Genomic DNA, 23,350 nt, shown 5'->3' on the forward strand with positions numbered 1-23,350 from the left:
TCTCCGAGTTGCTATATTCAAGATAGAGTGAAACTAATTTTTGTTCCCTCATTACCAGCTACTGGAGAGTATATAGTTTTGCTGGTGATCCACAAAGGCATTACTGTAATATAATGGGGAATCACATGGTGGGTAACACATCAATTCTTTGTCAACACAAAAACAATGCTTTGGACTATATTCAGCTAGTATAGTACATATCAACAGGAGTGAAGCATGCAAGTCAATACCAGGTATGCAGGCTGCAGTCATGATCCCTTCATTCCCTACCAACTGACTTCGCTATCACCAGAAACCAGATACTGGATACTGGGTGAAATACTTGACAAATCTACTCGAACTTTTGTGGATGCAACTAGCACAGATGAACACTACGTCTGAATGCTCTGCATGTGGATTCTCAGAAGACGTTTAGTATAGTCCCATAGGAGATCAGCTTGCAATATTAAAAGCAATTGGGACTGGGTGGATGGCAGAGAGGTGGTGGTGGTTAAGGTACTGATGCAGACAGGAAGAATTGAAATAACGGTCTTTTTCCGAGGGGCAGGCAGTGATTTATGGACTACTACAGGGATCAATGCTGGAATCCCGGCTACTAGATTTTCTCATCTGATATGTCCAACTGTGCAAATGACAAAAAGTGGAGCAGATGTGAGGAAGATGTAGAGAAGGTCCAGGCTGGGTGGGTGAGTGGGCATATGCAGGATAGTATGAATGAATTCAAAATTATCCACTTTAGGTGGCAAACTATCTGAAAGGCAGAAGATTAAGAATGATGGAGATGTGACAGGTCTCCATGCCCTTGTATTACCATTTGCTGAAAGCACGTGTAGCAGGCAGTTAAAATGCATGTTCCACTTCAAAATGAGAAGATTTGAACCAGAGCAGGGGCATCTGCCTGCAATCATACAAGGTCCAGTGAGTCTTATAGTAAGTATTGCATGTACTTCTGCAGTGTGATCCCAAGTGCTCTGTGCATTTCTTCAGAGGCAGGATATTCTTGCAATGGAGGCAGAGCAGGAAAGTTTCACTGGAATGATTCCTGGGATGGCAGAACTAACAGGAAATTAGGTCAGAAAGCCCTATATTCATTAGGTATTAGAAGAATGGGAACAGATTTTATATTAGATGAATACTTCTAACAGATCAAATGCAGGAAGGATGTTCTTGACCACAGAAAGGACCGTGGTCAATGAATGCAGAACCACAGTCACGGTCTAAGAATAAAGGGAATGTCATCCAAGATTCAGCAGAAGAAAACATTATTTTTTCAGGGAGTGTAAATGCATTGAATTGTGCACCACAGAAAGCAGATGAAGCCAAACACTTAAATATATTCAGAAAGCATAAGATATAGTTTTATGGGCTAAAATGAAAAGCATGTGGAGAAAGCAGGAACAGGCTTTTGAATTTGGATGTTTAGCCATGGTGCCATGTTTCTATGACTCACAGTAGGTAAAACAGCCAGCATAATCAAAGATCCCACCCAGCCTGGACTTTTTCTCTTCTCCCCCCTCCTTTCAAGCAGAAGATACAATAAGCTGAAAGCATGTACCATGAAGCTCAAGGTCGTTTCTATCCCAGTAATCTACCAAGTTGTGACCTTACTGACTACCTACACTGCATGTTCCCTGTACTGTAACATTTTATTCTGCAGTTATTATACTTGCACTACTTTAATGCACTCTGATAATGAATTGATAAATTTGACCAAGACATGTTTTTTTCCCTCTATCTCAGTACCTGTGTCAATAGTAAACCAATTATATTAAATTTAATGACTTTGAAGCATGACTATTACACCACACTTGGGTCACTCACATACAATGGAAATATCATGAACTACAGTCACAGTAGGAATAGTTTTGCTTACAGGACAGCAGTCTGAACTTCCAGATCAGCTGGCAAACTCTGTTTAATTGTTGGGTGCATGGATTGCCCAATGGTATTGGCCACCATTTTCACAGAGGAAAGGAATGGGCCATAACATAGAAAACATACAGCACAATACAGGCCCTTCGGCCAACAAAGCTGTGCCGAACATGTCCCTACCTTAGAACTACCTAGGGTTACCCATAGCCCTCTATTTTTCTAAGCTCCACAGTCATCCAGGAGTCTCTTAAAAGACCCTATCGATTCCGCCTCCACCACCATCACCGGCAGCCCATTCCATGCACTCACCACTCTCTGCGTAAAAAACTTATCCCTGACATCTCTGTACCTGTTTCCAAGCACCTTAAAACTGTGCCCTCTCGTGCAAGCCATTTCAGCCCTGGGAAAAGGCCTCTGACTATCCACATGATCAGTGCCTCTCATTATCTTGTACACCCCTGTCAGGTCACCTCTCATCCTCCGTCGCTCCAAAGAGAAAAGGCCGAGTTCACGCAACCTATTCTCATAAGGCATGCTTCCCAATCCAGGCAATATCCTTGTAAATCTCCTCTGCACCCTTTCTATGGTTTCCACGTCCTTCCTATAGTGCGACAACCAGAAATGAGCACAGTACTCCAAGTGGGGTCTGACCAGGGTCCTATATAGCTGCAACATTACCTCTTGGCTCTTAAACTCAATCCCACGATTGATGAAGGCCAATGCACCGTATGCCTTCTTAATCACAGAGTCAACCTGCGTAGCAGCTTTGAGTGTCCTATGGACATGGACCCCAAGATCCTTCTGATCCTCCACACTGCCAAGAGTCCTACCATTAATGCTATATTCTGCCATCATACTTGACCTACCAAAATGAACCATCTCGCACTTATCTGGGTTGAACTCCATCTGCCACTTCTCAGCCCAGTTTTGGTGTTAAACATGTGCAACGAATGTCATAGTTCTTTGTTTTTGGTGGTCCAGTTAAAGTCTTTATCCACGCCTCAGGAGAGGTCTGGAGGATGTCAGCCTCTAGACTTGATATCCTTGTCCTCGTTCTGACTAAAGACCAATGTATGTTTATGTGCACACATCCACCTGAATACCACCCTCTAGTTATATGTCATCTCAGTGCCTGAGATGGTGGCAGGGCATGAAATTGAGTGACAGGGTTTCTTCATTGTTCTTTCCTCCTCACTATTTGCTCCATTCCTTGCTAGGCCACACATTTTGGGTATTTTAAAGAAGGTCGTGGTTTTGGTGTGGATTACAATATCTGGGGCTCTGGGGGATTGGACTCATAAGGGATATTCTTTATCTGTAGTCTGAATCCTGTAAATCAGAAAGCTTTGAAGTATGACACGAGGCACAAGCATAACATAATCTTTGTTAGTTTTAAGCGTGTCAAGGCAATTCCAACATTGACTAAGATAGCATTGTCCATAGAGATTAGAACATGCAAAATGCCCATTCTATCTCCAGTTCATTCCTGCTGCCTGTGGCTTGACTTCACTTCCCTTTTCAATGAAGGGAAACGTGTGTCAGTGAATGCTGCGAAATTTGCATGGGTGATTTGGAAGCTTCCAATAGATTTATGTAAAGCGTGAGCATGAGATATGAATGACTATCGGGCCAACTGTATGCTTCTGTGGCAATGTGGGGTATGGGTCTCGAATGATTACTGATCGGTGCTGTGATGAATTGAGCAGTGATGCAGTTGTTAGGGAATGCCACATTCCTTGACCACTGGTGTGAAATCATTGAACTTGAGGCATTTCATCCAAGTCCTTTGGTCATTGAGCTACACAGCCGTCTGCTCTCATTGTTATGGAAGGCCGCATTGCACCATTCCGATCCAGTGCTTTACTCACCCTCCTGACAATCGGCTAACACAAATGTGGCTTAAGTGCTGTTAGTGGTCTCAAAGACTGAGAAACAAATTACTGCTGCAGAGAAGTGTTGGGCACGGACAGCTCACTGCTCATTCTGGTGGGCCAGACAAGAATGCACCACAGCTCATATACAGCTTTGAGATGCAGGCTGGCGTTATCTCTATTAAGTCACTGATGATATTGCCCCCCTGCTGATGAGCCTGGATAACATCCTCAGAACATCCAAGCCATCCAACTGAATAAGCAGCATGAGGGTGCTTTCATTACCATCAATGGAGACAGACTAATTATCCATCTCACTCTCTGAGGCTACTGGAGTTATCCTCAAGCACTAGACTAGACTTCTGCTGTACTTAAAAAAGGGACAAGATTTAATTTTGTAGCCTCCCAAACCTTATCTCAATGGTTATCACTCATCATTTTAAAACAAAAATCTGGAGGCATTAAAATTCACATTTTAAAGCTCAAAAATAGTGTATGCATAATAATTGTAATTGAGTACTGTATTACAATTCTTTAGTCTCAATTATTGAATAATCTCAGGTGTATAACAATATAGGCACTATACTACATGTATTAAAAGGTAAATAATTCAGCAACAAATGCCAATAGTTAATACGAAATATATCTTCAAGAATCAGTTCGCTACCAAAAGTGTTTTTGTCAGAATGATAATGTACCGTTTATAAGAACCCAGTATATAATAAGCTATAGAGGTATATCATATTATATTATATAGATAAACATCATTTGAGACCTTCAGGACAAGTATGTAATAAAAAGGCTTTTCATTCTCTGTAAAACACAAAATATTTTTCTTGTTTGTAATCCATCAGAAACACCTGAAACTGTGCATTCATTTTCTTTCCCTCTGTCTAAAAGATTAGATGCCTGCCGACAAAAGTTACCAGACTAATGGATGAAATATGCTCTAAATGCTGTCATCCTGCGGTCTCGTTCAATGGAATGATGGCATTGCTGCTGTATTTGTTTCAGGGCAATTTGTATCAAAGTGTGAAAACTGCCCGTTTACCCAAGAGGTGTTACATTAACTTTTGTATTTATCTCAGTGGAAAACATTCCGTTGCAGATAGATTTCGCCTCACTATTATGTTAAACTGATTGAACTTCCACTTAGATGACTTTCATCCTCTGTAAGTAAAGGAAGTTTGGGGATGACTGTTGTTTCGATTCGAACATAATTCTTCAATGAAACCCCGTGCCCGTGTGCTCTTGGCAGCTGAAGGGCATATCGTACATTTTCACGTTTCATTCATTCCAAAAGACTTCGCTGTTGCAATGTTTACATTAAGAAAAAAATCAACCCTACTTTCCAACGTTTCGATGGCAGCACGAAGCTCACACCGAAACTCGCAAAGACGTATGTTACACCGATGTTAATCACGATGCCCATGTTTTAATTCTGAACTTAATGAAAGCAAGTTTCCTGGCGACAAGTAATGAAAGTTCTGACAGATACTTCTGTACACTTACTCAGGCGAATGAAACGGAAAAAAAGAATATTTCTTTTCGATGTAAGAAACGGAACTCTTAACTACTATAAAAAAAATCTAGCCTGATAATTACTTTATTTGCGCAGTTGGCTCATATCTTGATTTGTCCACATGTAATTTAAGCAAACATTTGATTGCAGACCAGCTGCGTTCACTAATGTCTACATGTACTTAATCGCATTGTTTCAGCGCCAATACTTACATCTCTGATTGCGGCGCTTGCTCTTTACCATACTCATTCTATGCGAGTCCAGGTTTCTTCAGTAATAATCACACTCCAGGACAATGAATGAAAATGCTTGTGCTTCTTTTCGGGGAGCCAGTACAGTAATTGCACTCACTGACAGAAAGTAGCCAGTCATCAAACAGCAGCAGCCTGGGTGATACCATTTATCTGGGGAGTAAGCATTGATGTTCTGCAGCCTTCCTCGCCATTTATCCCAAAGACAGAATTCTGCCTAATTCTAGTTCAAAGCAACAAAAAAAGTTCCAAAAGAACAAATAAAACAGAAGACGAATCTGCGTCGTATTGTTTAGGTTTTCACAAAAACATAAACCCAAATGTTACACCGTCGCCCTGCCAAATGTTTCTTCTTGGAACAGCTTTTCGCACCATTCTAAATGATGTTTCAGAAAGAGTTCATTACTTAATACAATTTATGAGCAATTTTACTGAGCACAGATCTGGTCGTGTCATCAACGGTTAATGCATTCGGAATCAGATGATGCATTCTATCTTAAATGCAGGTTAACTCCGGAGCCAAGGTGAGGTGGACTGATTATATCCAGGCTCATTTACAAATACCCAGGATTGATTCCCTGATGGAGAAGCACCTGTTTTAATCCAGGAGAGAAAAGATGCATCATGTGAACAGACTCTTCAGCAGTTTCACGCAACAAGCTAAAATGACGTTAATCTTCTGTTGTGTTGTCACTTCTAGTGGGATGTATGTTGGAGATGTCATCACTTGACTACCTCCACTCTAGCCTCTCAACACAATTATCCTTTGCTTTCTCAGGTCACCTGTAAATTACCCATCTGGATTATTCTTCTCTGTCAGCCTGTTGCCGATCTCCTCCACACCTGCCACCACCAAAAAAGCATTATAAACAATGAAGACACCTGAGATCAATTAATGGAGCTCCCAAGTCAAACCAAGAGCAGTGGGAATCCTAAATGTTCACCCCTTATCTCTATAAGGAGGTACCATCAATTCCCATCTCTTGCAGGAAGAGATGATGTCTATTGTTTGTGCTGGATTTGGTTGCACATTAATTATTATCGCACATGCCCATTATTTGCTCAGAACATTGGAATAAAAGCAACATAACTGTCTGAGAGAAGTAATTTCTCCGCACAATGTTAGATGAGTAACACCCTGTTCTTAAACTATGTCCCCTAGTTGTAGATGACTATTACAAAGGATCATTTTCTCAGCATCCACTTTGTCAATACCATCAGAACTCAATGTTTCAATTGGATCACCTTTCTTTCATTCATAATTCAAAGAGTGAAACAGGCACCTTGTTTCTTCATGCATCATCCGCTTTATGCCACAAATCAAATCAGTTAACTTCCCCTGGTCTGCATTCCATTACAACTAGCGTATATCCTTGCTTAAATATGAAGTTCAATACTGTGTGAAATATTCGAGGTATGCTCTCACTAGTGCTGGTAATGCTGCATCAAAGCTCTCCAAACATTATAGCCCATAGCTCTTCAAATAAAAGCTAATATTCCATTAGACTTTCTAACCAATTTTTTATGCTTTCTATGCCAAGTCTTGCAAGATTTTGTACTGCCACCTCACTTTAATAATAATTAATATTTTTTCCTTCCAAGGTGGATAACCTCACAATTTACCACATTATATTCCACTTAACAACTTCATGGTCACTAACATAACTTATTTCCTGTCTTTCTGTCCTTGAGCCAATCTCCCAACCCACACACCTTTCTCTCTGTGTTCAAAGTTCAAAGCTCAAGGTACATTTATTATCAAAGTGTGTATATATTATACAACCTTGAGATTTGTCTCCTTACTGGAAGCCAAGAAACAAAGAAACCCTAAAGAATCCATATTAAATAAACTGTCAAACACCCAATGTGCAGAGAGAAAAAAACACATCATGCAAGCAAACAGCGTTGTGTGTGTGTGTGTGTGTGTGTGTGTGTGTGTGTGTGTGTGTAAACGTAGACACTGGGTTTGATTTCAGTTGGGGGTAGGGTGGCAGAGTGCAGTGGAGGCAGAGATCTGAATGTACTGTGTGCCAATAGTTATGAGGTTACCATCACTATTGGCAGTGCTAATTTTTGGCCACACAAATTTGTCAGCTTTACATGCTGTAGCCAATATTCAAACATTATTTCTTATTATGGATTTCTTCTTGTACAGATGTCTAACCAATTAAACAGAAGCAAATTCAGATGATCAGAAATGCCATCCTTTTATCTCACATTTCAAGCAGCTGTTTTTGTTTTTCTCTCTGATATTTAAAAAATTCATTCCCATCTCCAATTTTCAACTCCTTCAGAGATACTATTTTAGCCAACACTGCCACCACTTGTGTCATTTTATATCTCTGGATCAGCTCCTATCACAGGCCTTCTCTCATCTCCCTCAATTTAAAATGTACAGTATATGTATTCCCTAATATTTTCCCAGTTCTCATAAGAAGTCATCAAAATGAAATCGTAACTCTGTATCTTGTTCCACAGATTCTTTCAGAACAGCACTTGCCGTGCTTTCTAATTCTATTTTGCATTCCCAGCATTTGCACAAGACAACGTACTTCATCCAAAATATCTATATCAATGAAACGTTTATGTATTAATAGTTCATATCATTTTGGGAGGTGGTTTCAAGTAATATGAGTGATTTTGCAAGTTTACATATCTTATCTGGATCAACAGCCTGACTGCAGAACATGGAAGGCATCTGGTCTCAGCTAAATCAATGGAAATAACATGTCGAGTAAAGGTGATTAGTTACCTCTAAAGGGAAAACAATCAAATATTGAAGTGGCTAATCTGTTGTATTCTTGCATGCTTGTTGGTAGCAGGCTAGAAAACAACATAATTAGTTGATGGGAAATAATTTTGCAACCATTTTGTCTTCAATCAGAGATAGTTGGTTCCTGTGCTGCACACTAAAGTGGAGAAACTAAATTAAGAAAACATAATTTCACAAATATTAAATATTGATATAGTATCATTCGATGGAAGCACATTTTAATATTGAACGACACGGGACAGGATAGTATCAGAGTTGAAATTGGTTTATTATTGTCACATGCACCAAGATAGAGTGAAAAGCTTAACTTGCATACTGTTGATACAGATCACATCATTACACAGTATAATACATTAGAGCAAGCTAAAACAACAACAACACAGAATCAAGTGGAACAACTGCAGAGGAAGTGCAGTGCAGGTAAACAATAAGGTGCAAGATCATAATGAGGTAGATTGTAAGGTCAAGAGTACAATTTATTGTATTATCATTGGGGTCTCTCTTCCACCCATCAGAGATATTTATCAGGAGCGCTGCATATCCAGGGCCCTTATCATTGTCAACGATCCAACAATCTCTTTCTATGGTGCATTGATAAAAATTGGTGAGAGTCAATAGGGATATGCTGAATTTCTTTAGCCTTCAGAGGAACTAGAGGCATTGGTGAGCTCTCTTAGCTGTGACATCTACATTGTTAGACCAGGATAGACTATTGGTGATGTTCACTCCAAGGAACTTGAAGCTCTTGCCTCAACACCATTAATGCAGATAGGAGTGTATGCACTGGACCCTTTCCTAAATTCAATGACCAACCCTTTTGTTCTGCTGACACCAAGGGAAAGATTATAGTCATGATATCATGTTACTAAGCTCTCTATTGCCTCCCTGTACTCTGACTTATTATTTAAGATACAGCCCACTACAGTGGTTTCATCTGAAAGATGCAGATGGAGTCAGAACAGAATCTGCCCACACAGGCATGAGTGTACAGCGAGTAGAATGGGGGTTGATGCTGCAACCTTGTGGAGAACAAGTGCTTATAATAATCATTGCAGAGGTGTTGCTGCTTGTTCTTACAGATTGCGGTCTGTTGGCTGGGAGATCAACAATCCAGTTGCAGAGGGAAGTGTTGACTCCCAGGTCTCAGAGCTTGGTGATGAGTTGGAGTTTGCCTGTAATTATCATACTGAAGGAGGAATTGTAGTCAGCCAACAACAATATGACTTTGGTGTTTTTTTTAATTCTTAATTGAACTAATAAAGTGGCTCTTGAACTGATCATGCCTATCACAACATTCTGAAAAAGATAGTATTTCCACTCACCTCACTTGCTTGAAAATTTCTCTAATTTATAATTGTATAAAATTATATGAATATGATCATTTCAGCCATTCAAGGATCTCACATTAGAGAGGACATTGGGCCCATAGTTCCTGTCCTGGTCCTTTAACTGAGGAATGAAACCAAGAAGTACACTCTTGCATTTTGACTGTAACTCGTCATTCCTCATTCTCATCAGGAAGTGATTCTTCTGATTGTTTAACTTTAATTGTAAATTGATTGTATACTATTCTTTCTATGTGAATATTCAATTTTCACTTAGAACTTGTTGCAGTTCTCCTAATTTGTATTTAAATAGATGTTTCTCCATTACTATTCATTTACAAGCAAATTACGAAAGCTACATTTTAACAATTCAGGGTAAAAGATTTGAATTCCCCAATGAGTTCAGGTTTTGCTGCAACTTTAAATCCATTTGTAATGAACTGGTACTAATAGTCTAAATTGTTGAATATAGTAGGACCTGAATCAAATGTATATTGATGTAATGACTTAAATAATAATTAATCATTATCAATATGTTAAGTGCCAGAAATTCTACAAATGATTTTAATGTAGTCTTAATGGAGCCTGTGAGATGAAGCAGAGATACACAACACTAATTAGCAATTTTATAGTTTATTAGGTAATTTCACTGTTATTATCCTATAGCACATAAAGAGAACTGGGGAGGAGGAATAGAATTTTCTAACATGCAACTGTAACAACTCTTTCAAATGTTCATTATGACATCAGGTTGATTTGCACAAAAAACATAGGACAATATGCTATAAGAGTAATGGCATACTCTTGTGAAAAGAGCTTTATGATTAGCAAACTACAAATTAGCAAATAAACTATGCAAATAAAAATGAAACATAGTTTTCTACCAAAAGAAAACAATCTACATAAATACAGTGGGAATATTTTTTTAGATCTCTAACAGCAACACTATAATTTCTACAGAGGAAGCAGCACATAAACTATGCTTATGGCAATTATACCCAGTGCCCATGCCACATAGAAATTGTCACATTTTTCTTGACTAGTCACAGCTCAAGGTAATTATCACGGTAATTGAGCTGAAACTAAATGCTGACATGAGCTGTGACAATGCATAGATTATGATTTAGTTTGCAAAACGCTCAAGGGAATTTGAATGAAAAAAATTGAAAGCATTTTGCTAAATCTTAACAGTTTCTACTTGAAGGACTTGCAGCTCATGATGCTCATGCCTTCATAGGGAAACAAAATGTTTCTTTCACAGAGCTAAATATCCCGATATTTAGCTCTTCATCTGACACATTAATCAGGGTAGGAACAATACAGTCTTTCATAAACTATGTTCCTTAGAAGAAAAGTGTTATTACATTACATAGTGACAAGGGTGAGTATGAATAGAAATCATTTCTGTTCCATAATTTTGATCAAAGTAACCTTTGTTGTATATTACAATGATAATTAGACATGGTATCAACTGTAATTGTTGTTATTTCAACTTGAACTAAAAAGGTGCACCATGGCAACTCACTGCAAGGTTGCATAATGAGGACAAAGACATCAGGAGTAATTAAAACCCTTCAAATAAATTAAATTGCTAAATTAAGCAAACATGACCAACTACAAAAGCTAGTGGAAATGGGGAACAAAAAACTGGCATGACTCTACATTCCTTCCTCCAACTAGGCGTGTTGTTGTTGGTCAATAAATGTCCTTCCGGTTGCCAAGACAAGGATTCATTGACTGTTTATGAATACCAAGCATGGAAATGACTTTTTAGTGAGATGAAGCATTATTCAAGGATTTTGTTTCTTTTTCTGACTGTACAGGACCAATGATATGCATTAGTATATCTACTATATTTAAGACTCTGTACAAAGACAACTTGAGGAACTTTGGCTCAGTGTTAATGAGCAGGCATCAGAAGTTGAGACACCATTGCACATCAGGAAGGGGTGGAGTCACCTGGGCATTTGGCTCCAAGAGAGTCATAGTCACACTTTTCCAAACCCCCTTGACTGATCAGTTCTAGTCAAGGGGGTTTGGAAAAGTGTGACTGTCAGTGAGACATGTATGAGGATCCATTAGGTAGCATTAGAGGAGCCTGAACTATTGCAGTTGTCCTAGGCATTGATAAAGAAAAGGAATACAGAAAAAGAGAAGGTGAAAGGTTATTATGAGACTGAGACAGGAGGAAATACTGTATATGAGTGAGAGAATAATGAGGAGTGTGGAAAAGCATCCACAGAGATTCACTAAGTCTATTTAAAAATGATGTGTAGAAGAAATATATAAAATTGGTGCAGTTGTAGAACATTCAAGCCCCCTGAGTTTCCTTCGCCATTCAATGGGAATGGGGAGAATAGTTGTATGATATAGATTAGTTGGATATTGATCAATAAGGAAGGTAGAATTTTAATCCTGGTATCTATGAGGTGATGCATTTTGGGAAGACAAGTCAGTTTACCCAACCCTGGGAATGGTAGGACCAAAGGGACTATTGAGGAATAGAAGGTCCTTAGTGGACAAATTCAAGGATCCTGAAGGTGCTAGTAGAGATAAATAGTGGTGATGGAGGTAGTTGAGATGCTTGCCTTCATTGGCTGGGACATAGAATATAAGAACAAGAAGGCTACGATTCAACTTTATTAAATATTAGCTTGGCCACAACTAAAATATTGTGTGCTGCTCCTGTCAACCACACTATAGAAACTACATGGTTGCACTAGGGTGGGTGTGCAGGAGATTCACTGGGATGTTGACTGGGATGAGGAGAGAATGAATGGTCTGTTTATCTCAGAGCAGTGGGGCCAAGTGGCTCTGATGCAGGTGCCCAAAATTATGGATAGGTAGATAGGTAGGTACTTCATTGATCCCAAAGGAAATTACAGTGTTACAGTAGCATTATAAGTGCACTGATATAAATATTAGAAGAGAAGTAGAAAGAATGAAAATGTTACCACAAACAATCTAACAAGAGGGGTCATCACTTCCCTGGTTATAGGTTGACTCTTTATAGTGCCTAATGGCTGAGGGTAAGAATGACCTCATATAACGATCTTTGGAGCAGTTTAGTTGTCTCAGTCTATTACTAAAGTGCTCCTCTGTTCAGCCAAGGTGGCATGCAGAGGGTGAGAAACATTGTCCAGAATTGCCAGGATTTTCCATAGAGTCCTTTGTTCTTTCCACAGCCTCCAGTGTGTCCAGTTTGACTCCTATAACAAAGCTGGCCTTTCTAATCAGTTTAGTGAGCCAGTTTATGAGGGATAATAACGGGATGGATATAGGTAAAATGTATCACCATAGAAGAGGGATGTATAATCTAGAGAGCATCAGGGCTAAGCAATTCAGAGGAGATCACTGGATTTTTTTTTGTCCAGACGGTGGTTGGAATCTGAAATGGACCAGCTCATAGTCCACTCAGATATTCTCACAATATTTACCTGAGCACTTGCATCACCAATGTGTGGTAGACTACAGAGAGAGAGTGCTGGGGTAGGTGTTTGATGATTGCTGCAGGATGACTGGCATTTCTCTGTGTTGTCTGATTTCATGGCTCTCCCTCTGCTCTCCAGTATTTGTCCATTCTCTCCCTAAATCCTGAAATTTAACACCCCCTCTTAAAACAATACTGAACTACTTGATCTCTGCAGTTGTTTTCAACAACAAAAAGGTTTACAATCCTCTGAATGAAGGCATTTTAACTTAGCTCTGTCCTGAATCTTTTTACTGTAATGGAGACTCTATTCCTCACTCTATATATCCCAACCAGCAGTAACATTCTTTCCCTAATGCCCAATCTATCTGGCAATGACAACATTCTGTAAGTTTGAATTAAATCCTCTTCACTTTTTCAAAACTCTACTGAATATATAAGCAGTTGACTTAATCCCTTCTCATTCAGCAGTCATGTCATCTCAGGAATCAGTGTGATTAAACTTAGCTGCATTCTTGGCAAGCACTTCCTTTCTTCGGCTTAGAGATAAAAACTGTATATTGTGTGGTTTTACCAAGGCCCTGTAAATTGTTTGTGTGTAGTTTTTCATTAATTCTATTGTATTTATTTGTTCTGCTGTGAATACCTGCAAGAAAATGAGTCTCAAGGTAGTATATGGTGATATATATGTACTTGATAGCAAATTTACTTTGAATTGTAGCAAGGCATCCTTGCTCCTGTCTCAGCTGCAAGCTCATTTTCACTGATTGGTGTACAAAAGCACCCAAATCTCTCTGTACAGTAATGATTCCCAGTCCAGCCCTGCATTTGTTGCTTTCAGTTTATCCATGTTATATAGCACCTATCACTCTTTGGCTCACTTACTACATTAGGCTAAGGTGACAGGAGTTCAAGGGTGATGCAAGTGCAGAAGTAGAGACACAAACACTTTGTGTGTTGAATCCTTGGGTTGTCAACTGGATGGGAAACATGACCACACTCCAGCTCTCTGGGGTGCACAGTGAGAGGGGCTAACAGCCAGCTGGGCCTGGCATGGCTGTTGGGCAGCCTTCACCTCTGTTTCCATTCCGCAAATCACCAGAGCACCTATGCAAGCGTGGGGAAGGATAGACTCTGTATTGGCATTGTCCTCAAGCTGGCAGGTGGGAGCATCAACTTTGGTATTCTTGCTGTCAGGGTTATAGGTGAAGGTGAAATTAAACTGGGAGATGAAGAGAGCCCCGTGGGCTTGACGGGAGTTGAGTCTCTTCTCCTTATGAGTGTAGGAGAGCTTCTTGTGATCTGTCCATACCAGAAAGTGGTGCTCTGCTGCCTCCAGCCAGTGTCACCATGCCTCCTGGGCCTCCTTAACAGCCAGAAGCTCTCAGTTCACAACGTCGTAGTTACACTCTGCAGGAGTCAAATGACAGGAAAGAAAAGCAGATTATAAACCGAAAAACGCTCCGATGCTGACATGCATCTACCAAGATGAGGAATGGAGAAGGTAGGTCTGGATGTTGCATCACTGAGGCACTGGTGAAGCATCACTTTAGCTCTGAGAAGGTTTGGTCTGCTTCACTTGTCCATTGGAATCCTGCAGAGGTCTTCCTGGTGAGTGCATTTATGGGAGCAGTGATGAACTGAAGTTTCTGATGAAGTGGAAATAAAAATTTGCAATCCCCATGAAGCACCTCACCTGTTTGACCATAGATGGTTAGGCCACTCTATGACTGCCTGAACTATAAGTGGGTCCACTTAGACAGTGGAGGGGATGAAGAGGTTGCCTGAGAACGGCACCCTGCTCTCTGTAGAGCTCACACCTCTGTGGCTTGACACAAAGTTTGTTCTTGAGGTGCCATCTGAGCATCTTTCTGACATGTGGGATGTGTTCTTGGGGAGAGCAGGAATAGTTAAGAATGTCATCCAAATAGACAAAAATAAATTGAGTCAACATGTTGACGAGTTCTGCTGATGGGACTTGGACCGAAACGTTGACCGTTCCCCTTTCCATAGGTGCTACCTGGCCTGCTGAGTTCCTCCAGCAGTTTGTGTGTGTTGCTTGGATTTCCAGAATCTGCAGATTTTTTCTTGTTTACAACATGTTCTGGAACACATTGTTGGCCATGGCCTGAAAAAACAGAAGGGGAGTTGGTCAGACCAAATGCCATCACAAGGTACTCATTGTGACCAATGGAGGTGTTGAATGCCAACTTTCACTTGTCCCGTTCTTGGATGCAAACCAAGCTGTAAGCATTGTGAGATCTATCTTAGAGAATATAGTTGTTCCCTGGATATGTTCGAATGCAGAGACAAGCAGAGGAAAGGGAAACAGTTCTTCTCTGTGATACCATTAAGGGGCCAATAATCAATGCAGGGGTGGAGCTTGCCATTCTTCTTGCTCACAAAAATGAAGGCCACCTCTGCTAGTGAGGTAGATGGACAGATAAGTCCAATGTCTATTTCCATTGCCACTATTTCAGGACGAGAGAGGGAAAAAAGCCAACCCAGTGGAGAACTATAACCAGGTAAAAAGTCAATAGCATAGTTGTATGGCCGGTGTGAAGGCAGGGAGGTGGCTCTCTCTCTCTCTCTTTACTGAAAACGTCAAGAAGGTCAGCATATTCAGCTGGAAAACCAGACAGGTCCACAACAGCACTTTGCTCAGGAAGGGATATGCTGACGGGGGCTTGAACTGGATCAATACAGGTAGACAAGCATGCCTGTCCGTACTCATGGAGTGCCTTTAGGGACCAATTGATCCGTGGGTTGTGTCGATAGAGCCAGGGAAGACCAAGCACCAGCAGCAGTACAGGTGAATCAATAAGATAGAAGGAAACCTGTTCTCTATGGTCGCCCTCCAGCACAAGTTGGAGGGATACTGTGGAAAGGTGAATCTTACTGGAGCCCAGAGGTTGACCATCCAGAGCCTTAATATCAAAGTTCAAAGCTAAAGGTACGTATTATCAAAGTACATATACTTCACCATATATAACCCTGAGTTTCATTATCTAGTGGGCATACACAATAAATCCAAGAAACATAATAGAATCAATGAAAGAATGCACTCGACAGGATGGACAAACAACGAATAAGCAAAAGACAGCATACTGTACAAGTACAACATTAAAATAAAAATAATCATAAGTCATAAATATTAAGATTATGAGATGAAAGGTCCTTGAAAGTGTCCACAGGTTAGAGTTATATAGCATAGAAACAGGCCCTTCACTCATCTAGTCTGTACTGACACCATTTAAACTGCCTACCTCACGTCGATCTGCACCAGGACCATAGCCCTCCATATCCCTCCCATCCATGTACCTATTCAAACTTCTCTTAAGTGTTGAAATTAAGCTCACATGCACCACTTGCACTGGCAGCTCACTCCACACTCTCATGACACTCTGAGTGAAAGAGTTTTCCCTCATGTTCCCCTTAAACTTCTTACCTTTCATTCTTAACCCATGACCTCTGATTGTAGTCCCACCCAACCTCAGTGGAAAAAGTCTGCTTATATTTACCCTATTTATACCCTTCATAATTTTGTATTCTTCTATCAAATCTCCTCTCAATCTTCTACATTCTAAAGAAAACAGTCCTAACCTATTCAACCTTTCCTTATAACTCAGGTCCTCCAGAACCAGCAACATCCTTGTAAATTTACTCTTTCAATCTTATTTACATCTTTCCTGTAGGTAGGTGACCAAAACTGCACACAATACTTCAAAATAGGCCTCACCAATGTTTTACACAACCTCAACATAACACCCAATCTCTTGTGCTCAATACTTTGATTTATGAAGGCCAATGTGCCCACAGCTTTCTTTATGACCCTATCTACCTGTGAAACGACTTTCAAAGAATTATCGACCTGTATTTCCAGAGCCCTTTGTTTTACCATTCCCCCAGTGTCCAGCCATTCACTGTGTAGGACCTACACTGATGTAGATCCCACTGCAAGCCATGATAGCCTTCCTCACTGTCCACTATGCCCCCAATCTTGTTATCATCTGCAAATCTGCTGATCTAGTAAACCATATTATCATCTAGATCATTGATATAGATGACAAACAACAAAGGACCCAGTACCGATCCCTGCAGCACACCACTAGTCACAGGCCTCATTAGGGAGACAACCATCTACTACCACTCTCCGGCTTCTCTCACAAAGCTAATGTCTAATCCAATCTATTATCTCATCCTGAATGCCAAGTGACTGAACCTTCTTGATCAGCCTCCCATGTGGGACCTCATCAAATGCTTTAATAAAGTCCATTGAGACAATACCCACTGCTGTTCCTTCATCCACTTTCCTGGTAACTTCTTCAAAACACTCCAAGATTGGTTGCACGTGGCCTTTCACATGTGAAGCCATGCTGATTATCCTTAATGAGTCAATGCCTATCCAGATACTCATATATCCGGTCCCTTAGAATACTTTTCAATAACTTTCCCACAACTGATGTCAGGCTTACTGGACTCTAATTTCCTGGTTTATGTTTACAGCCTTTTTTAAACAGCTAAATCACATTGGCTATCCTCTAATCCCCTGGTTCCACCCTTGTGGCAGTAGATGATTTAAATATCTCTGCTAGGGCAACGACAGTTTCTGTACTTGCCTCATGTAGGGTCCAAGGGAAGACCTTGTCAGGCCCTGGGGACTTTTTCACCCTGGGATTTGCCTCATAGTAGCAAACTCCTCCTCCTCTGTAATCTGTACAGGGTCCATGAAGTTGATGACGCGTTGCCTCACTTCTATAGACTCTGTATTCATCTCTCGAGTAAATACAGATGCAAAGAATTCATTTAAGATCTCCCCCATCTGTTTTGGCGCCACACATGGATTACCATTCTGGTCTTCCAGAGGACCAGTTTTGTCCCTTGCAATCCTTTTGCTCTTAACATATCTGTAGAACCTTTAGAATTCTCCTTTACCTGCGCCACTAGAGCAACTTCATGCCTTCTTTTAGCCTTCCTGATTTCTCATGTGTTCTTTTGCAATTCTTATACTACATAAGCACCTCATTTGTACCTACCTGACTATATTTGCTATGCATCTCCTTTTTCTCTTAACCAGGACCTCACTATGTCTTGAAAACCAAATTTCCCTACACTTGTTATCTTTACCTTTTATTTTCAGAAGTACATACAAGCTTTATACTCTGAAAATTTTGTTTTTGAAGGCTTCCCACTTACCAAGTATACTTTTGCCAGAAAACAGCCTGTCCCAGTTCACACTTGCCAGATCGTTTCTGATAGCATCAAAATTGGCCTTTCTCCTACTTAGAATCTCAGCCCACAGACCAGACCTATATTTTTGCATATTTGCTTTGAAACTAATGGCATTGTGGTCATTGGATGCAAAGTGCTCCCCGGCACCAACTTCTGACATCTGCCCTGTCTCATTCCCTAATAGCAGATCCAGTATCGCACGCTCCCTCATTGGGATTTCTATATATGGATGAAGGAAACTTTCCTGAACACATTTGATAAACTCTCTCATCTAGTCCTTTTATAGTATGGGTTTCTCTGTCAATAAGTGGAAAGTTAAAATCATCTTCTATAACAACCTTATGTTTCCAACAACACTCTGTGATATCTTTACAGTTTTTCCCCTCTAAATTCCTAGGACTGTTGGGTGGTCTGTCATCTAGCCCTATTAACATGGTCATACCTTTCTCATTTCACAGTTTCACCCATAATGTTTCTCTAGTTGATTTTTTCAGTCTGTCCAGTTGGAGCACTGTCGCAAGATTTTCCCCTCCTTTAATCCCTCCTGCTCTGTCATGTCTAAAACAATGGAAATCCAGAATACTGAGCTGCCAGTCCTGCCTCTCCAGCAACCAAGTCTCACTGATGGCTACAATGACATAATTCCAGTTGTTGATCCATAGCCTGAGCCTTCCCTGTGATACTTCTTGCATTGAAATGTACACAGCTCAGGACACGAGTCACACCATGCTCAAAATTTTTACTTCTTTTGGTTGTGTGAACATTTCAGTGATGGAGCAAGTGAGGCAGAGCTATATTCCTCTGGTTCAAGAGCCTATTGGTTGAGGGGCAATAACTATTCATGAACCTGCTGGCATGGGTCTTGAACTTCCTGTATTTTCTTCCTGATAGCAGCAGTGAGAAGAGAGCATGGCCTGGGTTATGAGAGGTCTTTGATGATGGATGCTGCTTTTCTTGTGACCCCGTTTCATGTAGATGTACTCAATGATGGGAAGGGCTCTACCCATGATGGACTGAGCCATATCTAGTACTTTCTGTAGGATTTTCCATTTAAGGGCTTTGGTGTTTCCATACCAGGCTGCAATACAACCAGTCAACATAGTCTTCACTACTCATCTATAGAAGTTTGTCAAAGTTTTAGATGTCATGCCAAATTGTCACAAACCTCTACGGAGATAGAGGTGCTGCTGTGTTTTCTTCATAATAGCACTTATGAGCTGGGCCCAGGACAGAACTTGTGAAATTATAACACCGAAGAATTTAAAGTTGTTGACCCTCTCCACTTCTGATCCTCCAATGACGATTGGCTCATGGACCTCCAGTTTCTTATTCTGAAGTCAATAATCAGCTCCTTGGTCTTGCTGACATTGTTGTTGTGGCACCTCTCAGTCAGAGTTTCATTCTTCCTCCTATATGCTGATCATAGGATCCCAAAGAATACTCTCTCAGTTGTTGAACAGGAACTCCCCATTTCTGAACCTAGAATTATCTCTAAGGTTCTTGGCCGCCCTGGAGTCAATAAATGCCAGAGTCTCAAGGGACTGGGACCCCCACAACAGGGAAGCTGAGAGCACTACTGGATTAAGGGAAGATGCTTGCAGGGGGAATTGACCCATCAGAATTCCCCTTCTCACTGACTGGTCTTCTTCTTTGACTGGGTGCTTGGGACATGATGCCCAGAAGTGACCAGGAGAGCCATAGTAGAAGCAGCAGCCTGTTCTCCTGCATCAATCTCATTTCTCCTGAGATAGGTGCAGCCTCCGCTCCCATCTAAATGGGCTCCTCCGTGGACTTTGTACTGGGTGATGAAAGAGGGGGTGAAGACAGACGGTAATCTGATGAGTAAGAGTTTTGAGGCATTCTCTCTCTCTTCATCGCTCTGTTGCCTGGTTACCTATTCGAATGGCTAAATTTATCAGGTCATCCAGGCTGTCTGTCCTGTTCATCACACACTGCAGTGTCAGGCCAGACCTCTGTGCTCTGCCCACACTGGAAAGCAGTGATGAGTGATCTCTCGTTCCTGTCTCAACCTCAAGAGTGTGGAGCTTTACTGCGTAGTCTTCCACAGACCCTCTCTCTTGGTCCAAGCCTTCTGACCCCATATTGGAAGGTCAAACACTCTCTTGAACTCAACTACCAATTGCTGGAAAGACTGGGCTGCAGGATAACCTTGTTTTCGTAGAGCGTTGAACAGGCTCAGTCGGGGCCTATCGAAAGGATTCACCATGTGAGCCAGTTTACGTACACCATCACGGAACCAACATGGCTTGGCTTGGAAGGTCAGCTCACGCTATTAATAAAGTTTCTGCAGCTGTCAGGATCACCAGAGTATCTGCCCAGTTGAGGAATGCTCGAGTCAGTAGCCGAGGGAATCACGGCACTAGCGGCTCAGGCTGATGAGACTGCAATAAGGAGGATTGGGGAGGAGCCAGAGCTGGACATGGAGGTGTCCTGGCAGAGAGTTGCTGAATAGCAGCAGTGAGAGCAGCAAAAGCTGCCGCCTGATTCCAGTCGTCTGGTGTGAGCTGCTGAACTGCCGTTGTGAATGCTGGCACCTGCTCTTCCAGCTTCGGCTGGCCTTGCTGCTCTTAGAGCAGCTGTTGCACTTGGGAGCCATTGAACTGAATTAAATTGACTTTATTACTTCCATCCTTCATATACATGAGGAGTAAAAATCTTTACATTATGTCTCTGTCTAAATATGCAACGGGCAATTTATAGTAAATAGTACATACAACAGAATAGTCAATATAACATAGAAATACAGTTGTGTCAGTGTGAGTTAAGCAATATGATGGCCTGGTAGAAGAAGCCGTCCCGGAACCTGTTGGTCCTGGCTTTTACGCTGCGGTACCGTTTCCTAGATGGTAGCAGCTAGAATAGTTGTGGTTGGAGTGACTCGGGCCCCCAGTGATCCTTCGGGTCATTTTTACACACCTGTCTTTGTAAATGTCCTGAATAGTGGGAAGTTCATATCTACAGATGCGCTGGGCTGTCCGCACCACTCTCTGCAGAGTCTTGCAATTGAGGGAAGTACAGTTCCCATACCAGGCAGTGATACAGCCAGTCAGGATGCTCTCAATTGTGCCCCTATTGAAATTTCTTAGGATTTGGGGCCCCATACCAAACTTCTTCAACTGTCTGAGGTGAAAGAAGTGTTGTGCCATTTTCACCACACAACTGGTAGGTACAGACCATGTAAGATTCTTGGTTTATGCCGAGGAACTTAAAGCTGTTCACCCTCTCAACCCTGGGTCCACTGTTGTCAATAGGGGTTACCCTGTCTCCACTCCTCCTGTAGTTCACAACCAGCTCCTTGGATTTTGTGACATTGAGGGAGAGGTTGTTTCTTTGACATCACCATGTCAGGGTGATGACTTGTGTAAGCTGTCTCATTATTATTTGAGATTAAGCCAATCAGTGTAGTGTCATCAGCAAATTTAATTAGCAGATTGGAGGTGTGGGTGGTGACACAGTCATGGGTATACAGAGAGTAAAGGAGTGGGCTTAGTATACAACTCTGAGGGGCACCTGTGTTGAGGGTTGGAGGGGCAGAGGTGAGGAAGCCCACTCTTACCACCTGCTAGCGATCTGACAGGAAGTCCAGGATCCAGCTATACATGGCAGGGTGAAGGCCAAGGTTTCTGAGCTTCCTGTCGAGCCTGCAGGGAATTATGGTGTTGAACACTGAACTGTAGTCCAAAAACTGCATTCTCACATAAGTGCAAGGATTGTGTGTGGCTATTGCGTCATCTGTGGATTGGTTGTCTCAGTAGGTGAATTGTAGGGGGTCCAGTGTGGGTGGCAGCAAGCTGCAGATGTAGTCCCTGACCAGCCTCTCAAAGCATTTGCTTATTATTGAGGTGAGTGCGACAGGCTGCCAGTCATTCAGACATGTTGCCTTGGTCTTTTTATGTACCAGAACAATGGTGGATGTTTTGAAGCAGGAGGGCACTCTACACTGGGAGAGGGAGAGATTAAAAATGTCTGTAAGCACATCTGCCAGTTGTGCCACGCGCATCCTGAGTACCCGCCTTGGGATGCTGTCCGGACCCGCAGCCTTGCCACTGTCACTCGTTGGAAACATCTGCATACTTCAGCCTCAGAGATGACCAGGCTGCCAGTCGCATAATCTGCAAGTCTCCTCAGGGGCTCAGTATTGGCAACATCGAACTGAGTATGAAATAAACATTTAGCTTGTCTAGGAGAAAGGCAGCGATGTTGGAAACTCAACTGCGTTTAGCTTTGAAGTCTGCGATGGTGTGCAGACCTTGCTATAAGTTGCGTGTGTTGTTTGTGGGAAGTTGTGTCTGAATCTTGTCCCTGTTTTGTTTCACTGCCTGATGACTTTGTGCAGATCGAAGCTGCACTTCTTGAGCTCCTGATTACTGGCAATGTAAGCTGTGTGTCATGTGGTAAAGGCTGCTCGCACGGAACTGTTGATCCAGGGTTTCTGGTTTGAGTAGACCCTGACCAGTTCCTGCGGGGACAACATCCTCAGTGCACTTCTGGATGAAACCCGTGACCCCATCCGTGAACTTGGAGACATCTTCATCATAAAACCATAAGACACATGAGCAGAATTAGGCCATTCCGCCCATCAAGTCTGCTCCACCATTCCATCATGGCCGATCCTGGATCCCACTGAACCCCGTACCTGCCATCTCGCCATATCCTTTGATGCCCTGACCGATCAGGAAACAACTAACTTCCTGCTTAATATATGCACGGACTTGGCCTCCACTGTCTCTGGCAGAGCATTCCACAGATTTCCTATTCTCCGGCTAATGAAATTCTTCCTTACCCCTGTTCTAAAGGGTTGCCCTTCAATTTTGATGCTATGCCCTCTAGTTCTGGATATCCCCATCACAGGAAACATCCTCTCCACATCCACCCTATCTAGCCCTTTCAACTTTTGGTAGGTTTCAATGAGATTCCACACTCCCCCCCACTCCCCGCATTCTTCTAAATTCCAGCTAGTACAGGCCCAAAACTGCCAAACGTTCCACATATGTTAACCCCTTCATTCCCGGAATCATCCTTGTGAACCTCTTTGGACCCTTCCAATGACAAC

General features: G+C 41.7%; 1 protein-coding gene across 5 annotated transcripts in view; it reads right to left on the minus strand.

Moving 5' to 3' along the window:
• LOC134353657 (RNA-binding Raly-like protein) overlaps positions 1–23,350 on the minus strand; it is a 1,079,267-nt gene that overhangs the window by 285,554 nt on the left and 770,363 nt on the right. Inside the window, exon 1 of one of the 5 annotated variants that reach the window (XM_063061870.1) lies at positions 5,478–5,949. The exons of the other annotated variants lie outside the window; for them this stretch is intronic. Within the exon in view, the coding sequence (XP_062917940.1) occupies positions 5,478–5,514 (37 nt within the window). The 5' untranslated portion in view covers positions 5,515–5,949. Of the gene's footprint in view, positions 1–5,477; positions 5,950–23,350 lie in introns of those variants that run through there. 5 annotated transcript variants of the gene reach the window in all.

The sequence above is a fragment of the Mobula hypostoma genome, chromosome 1 (genome assembly GCF_963921235.1).
Source record: "Mobula hypostoma chromosome 1, sMobHyp1.1, whole genome shotgun sequence".
Classification (NCBI taxonomy): Eukaryota; Metazoa; Chordata; class Chondrichthyes; order Myliobatiformes; family Myliobatidae; genus Mobula; species Mobula hypostoma.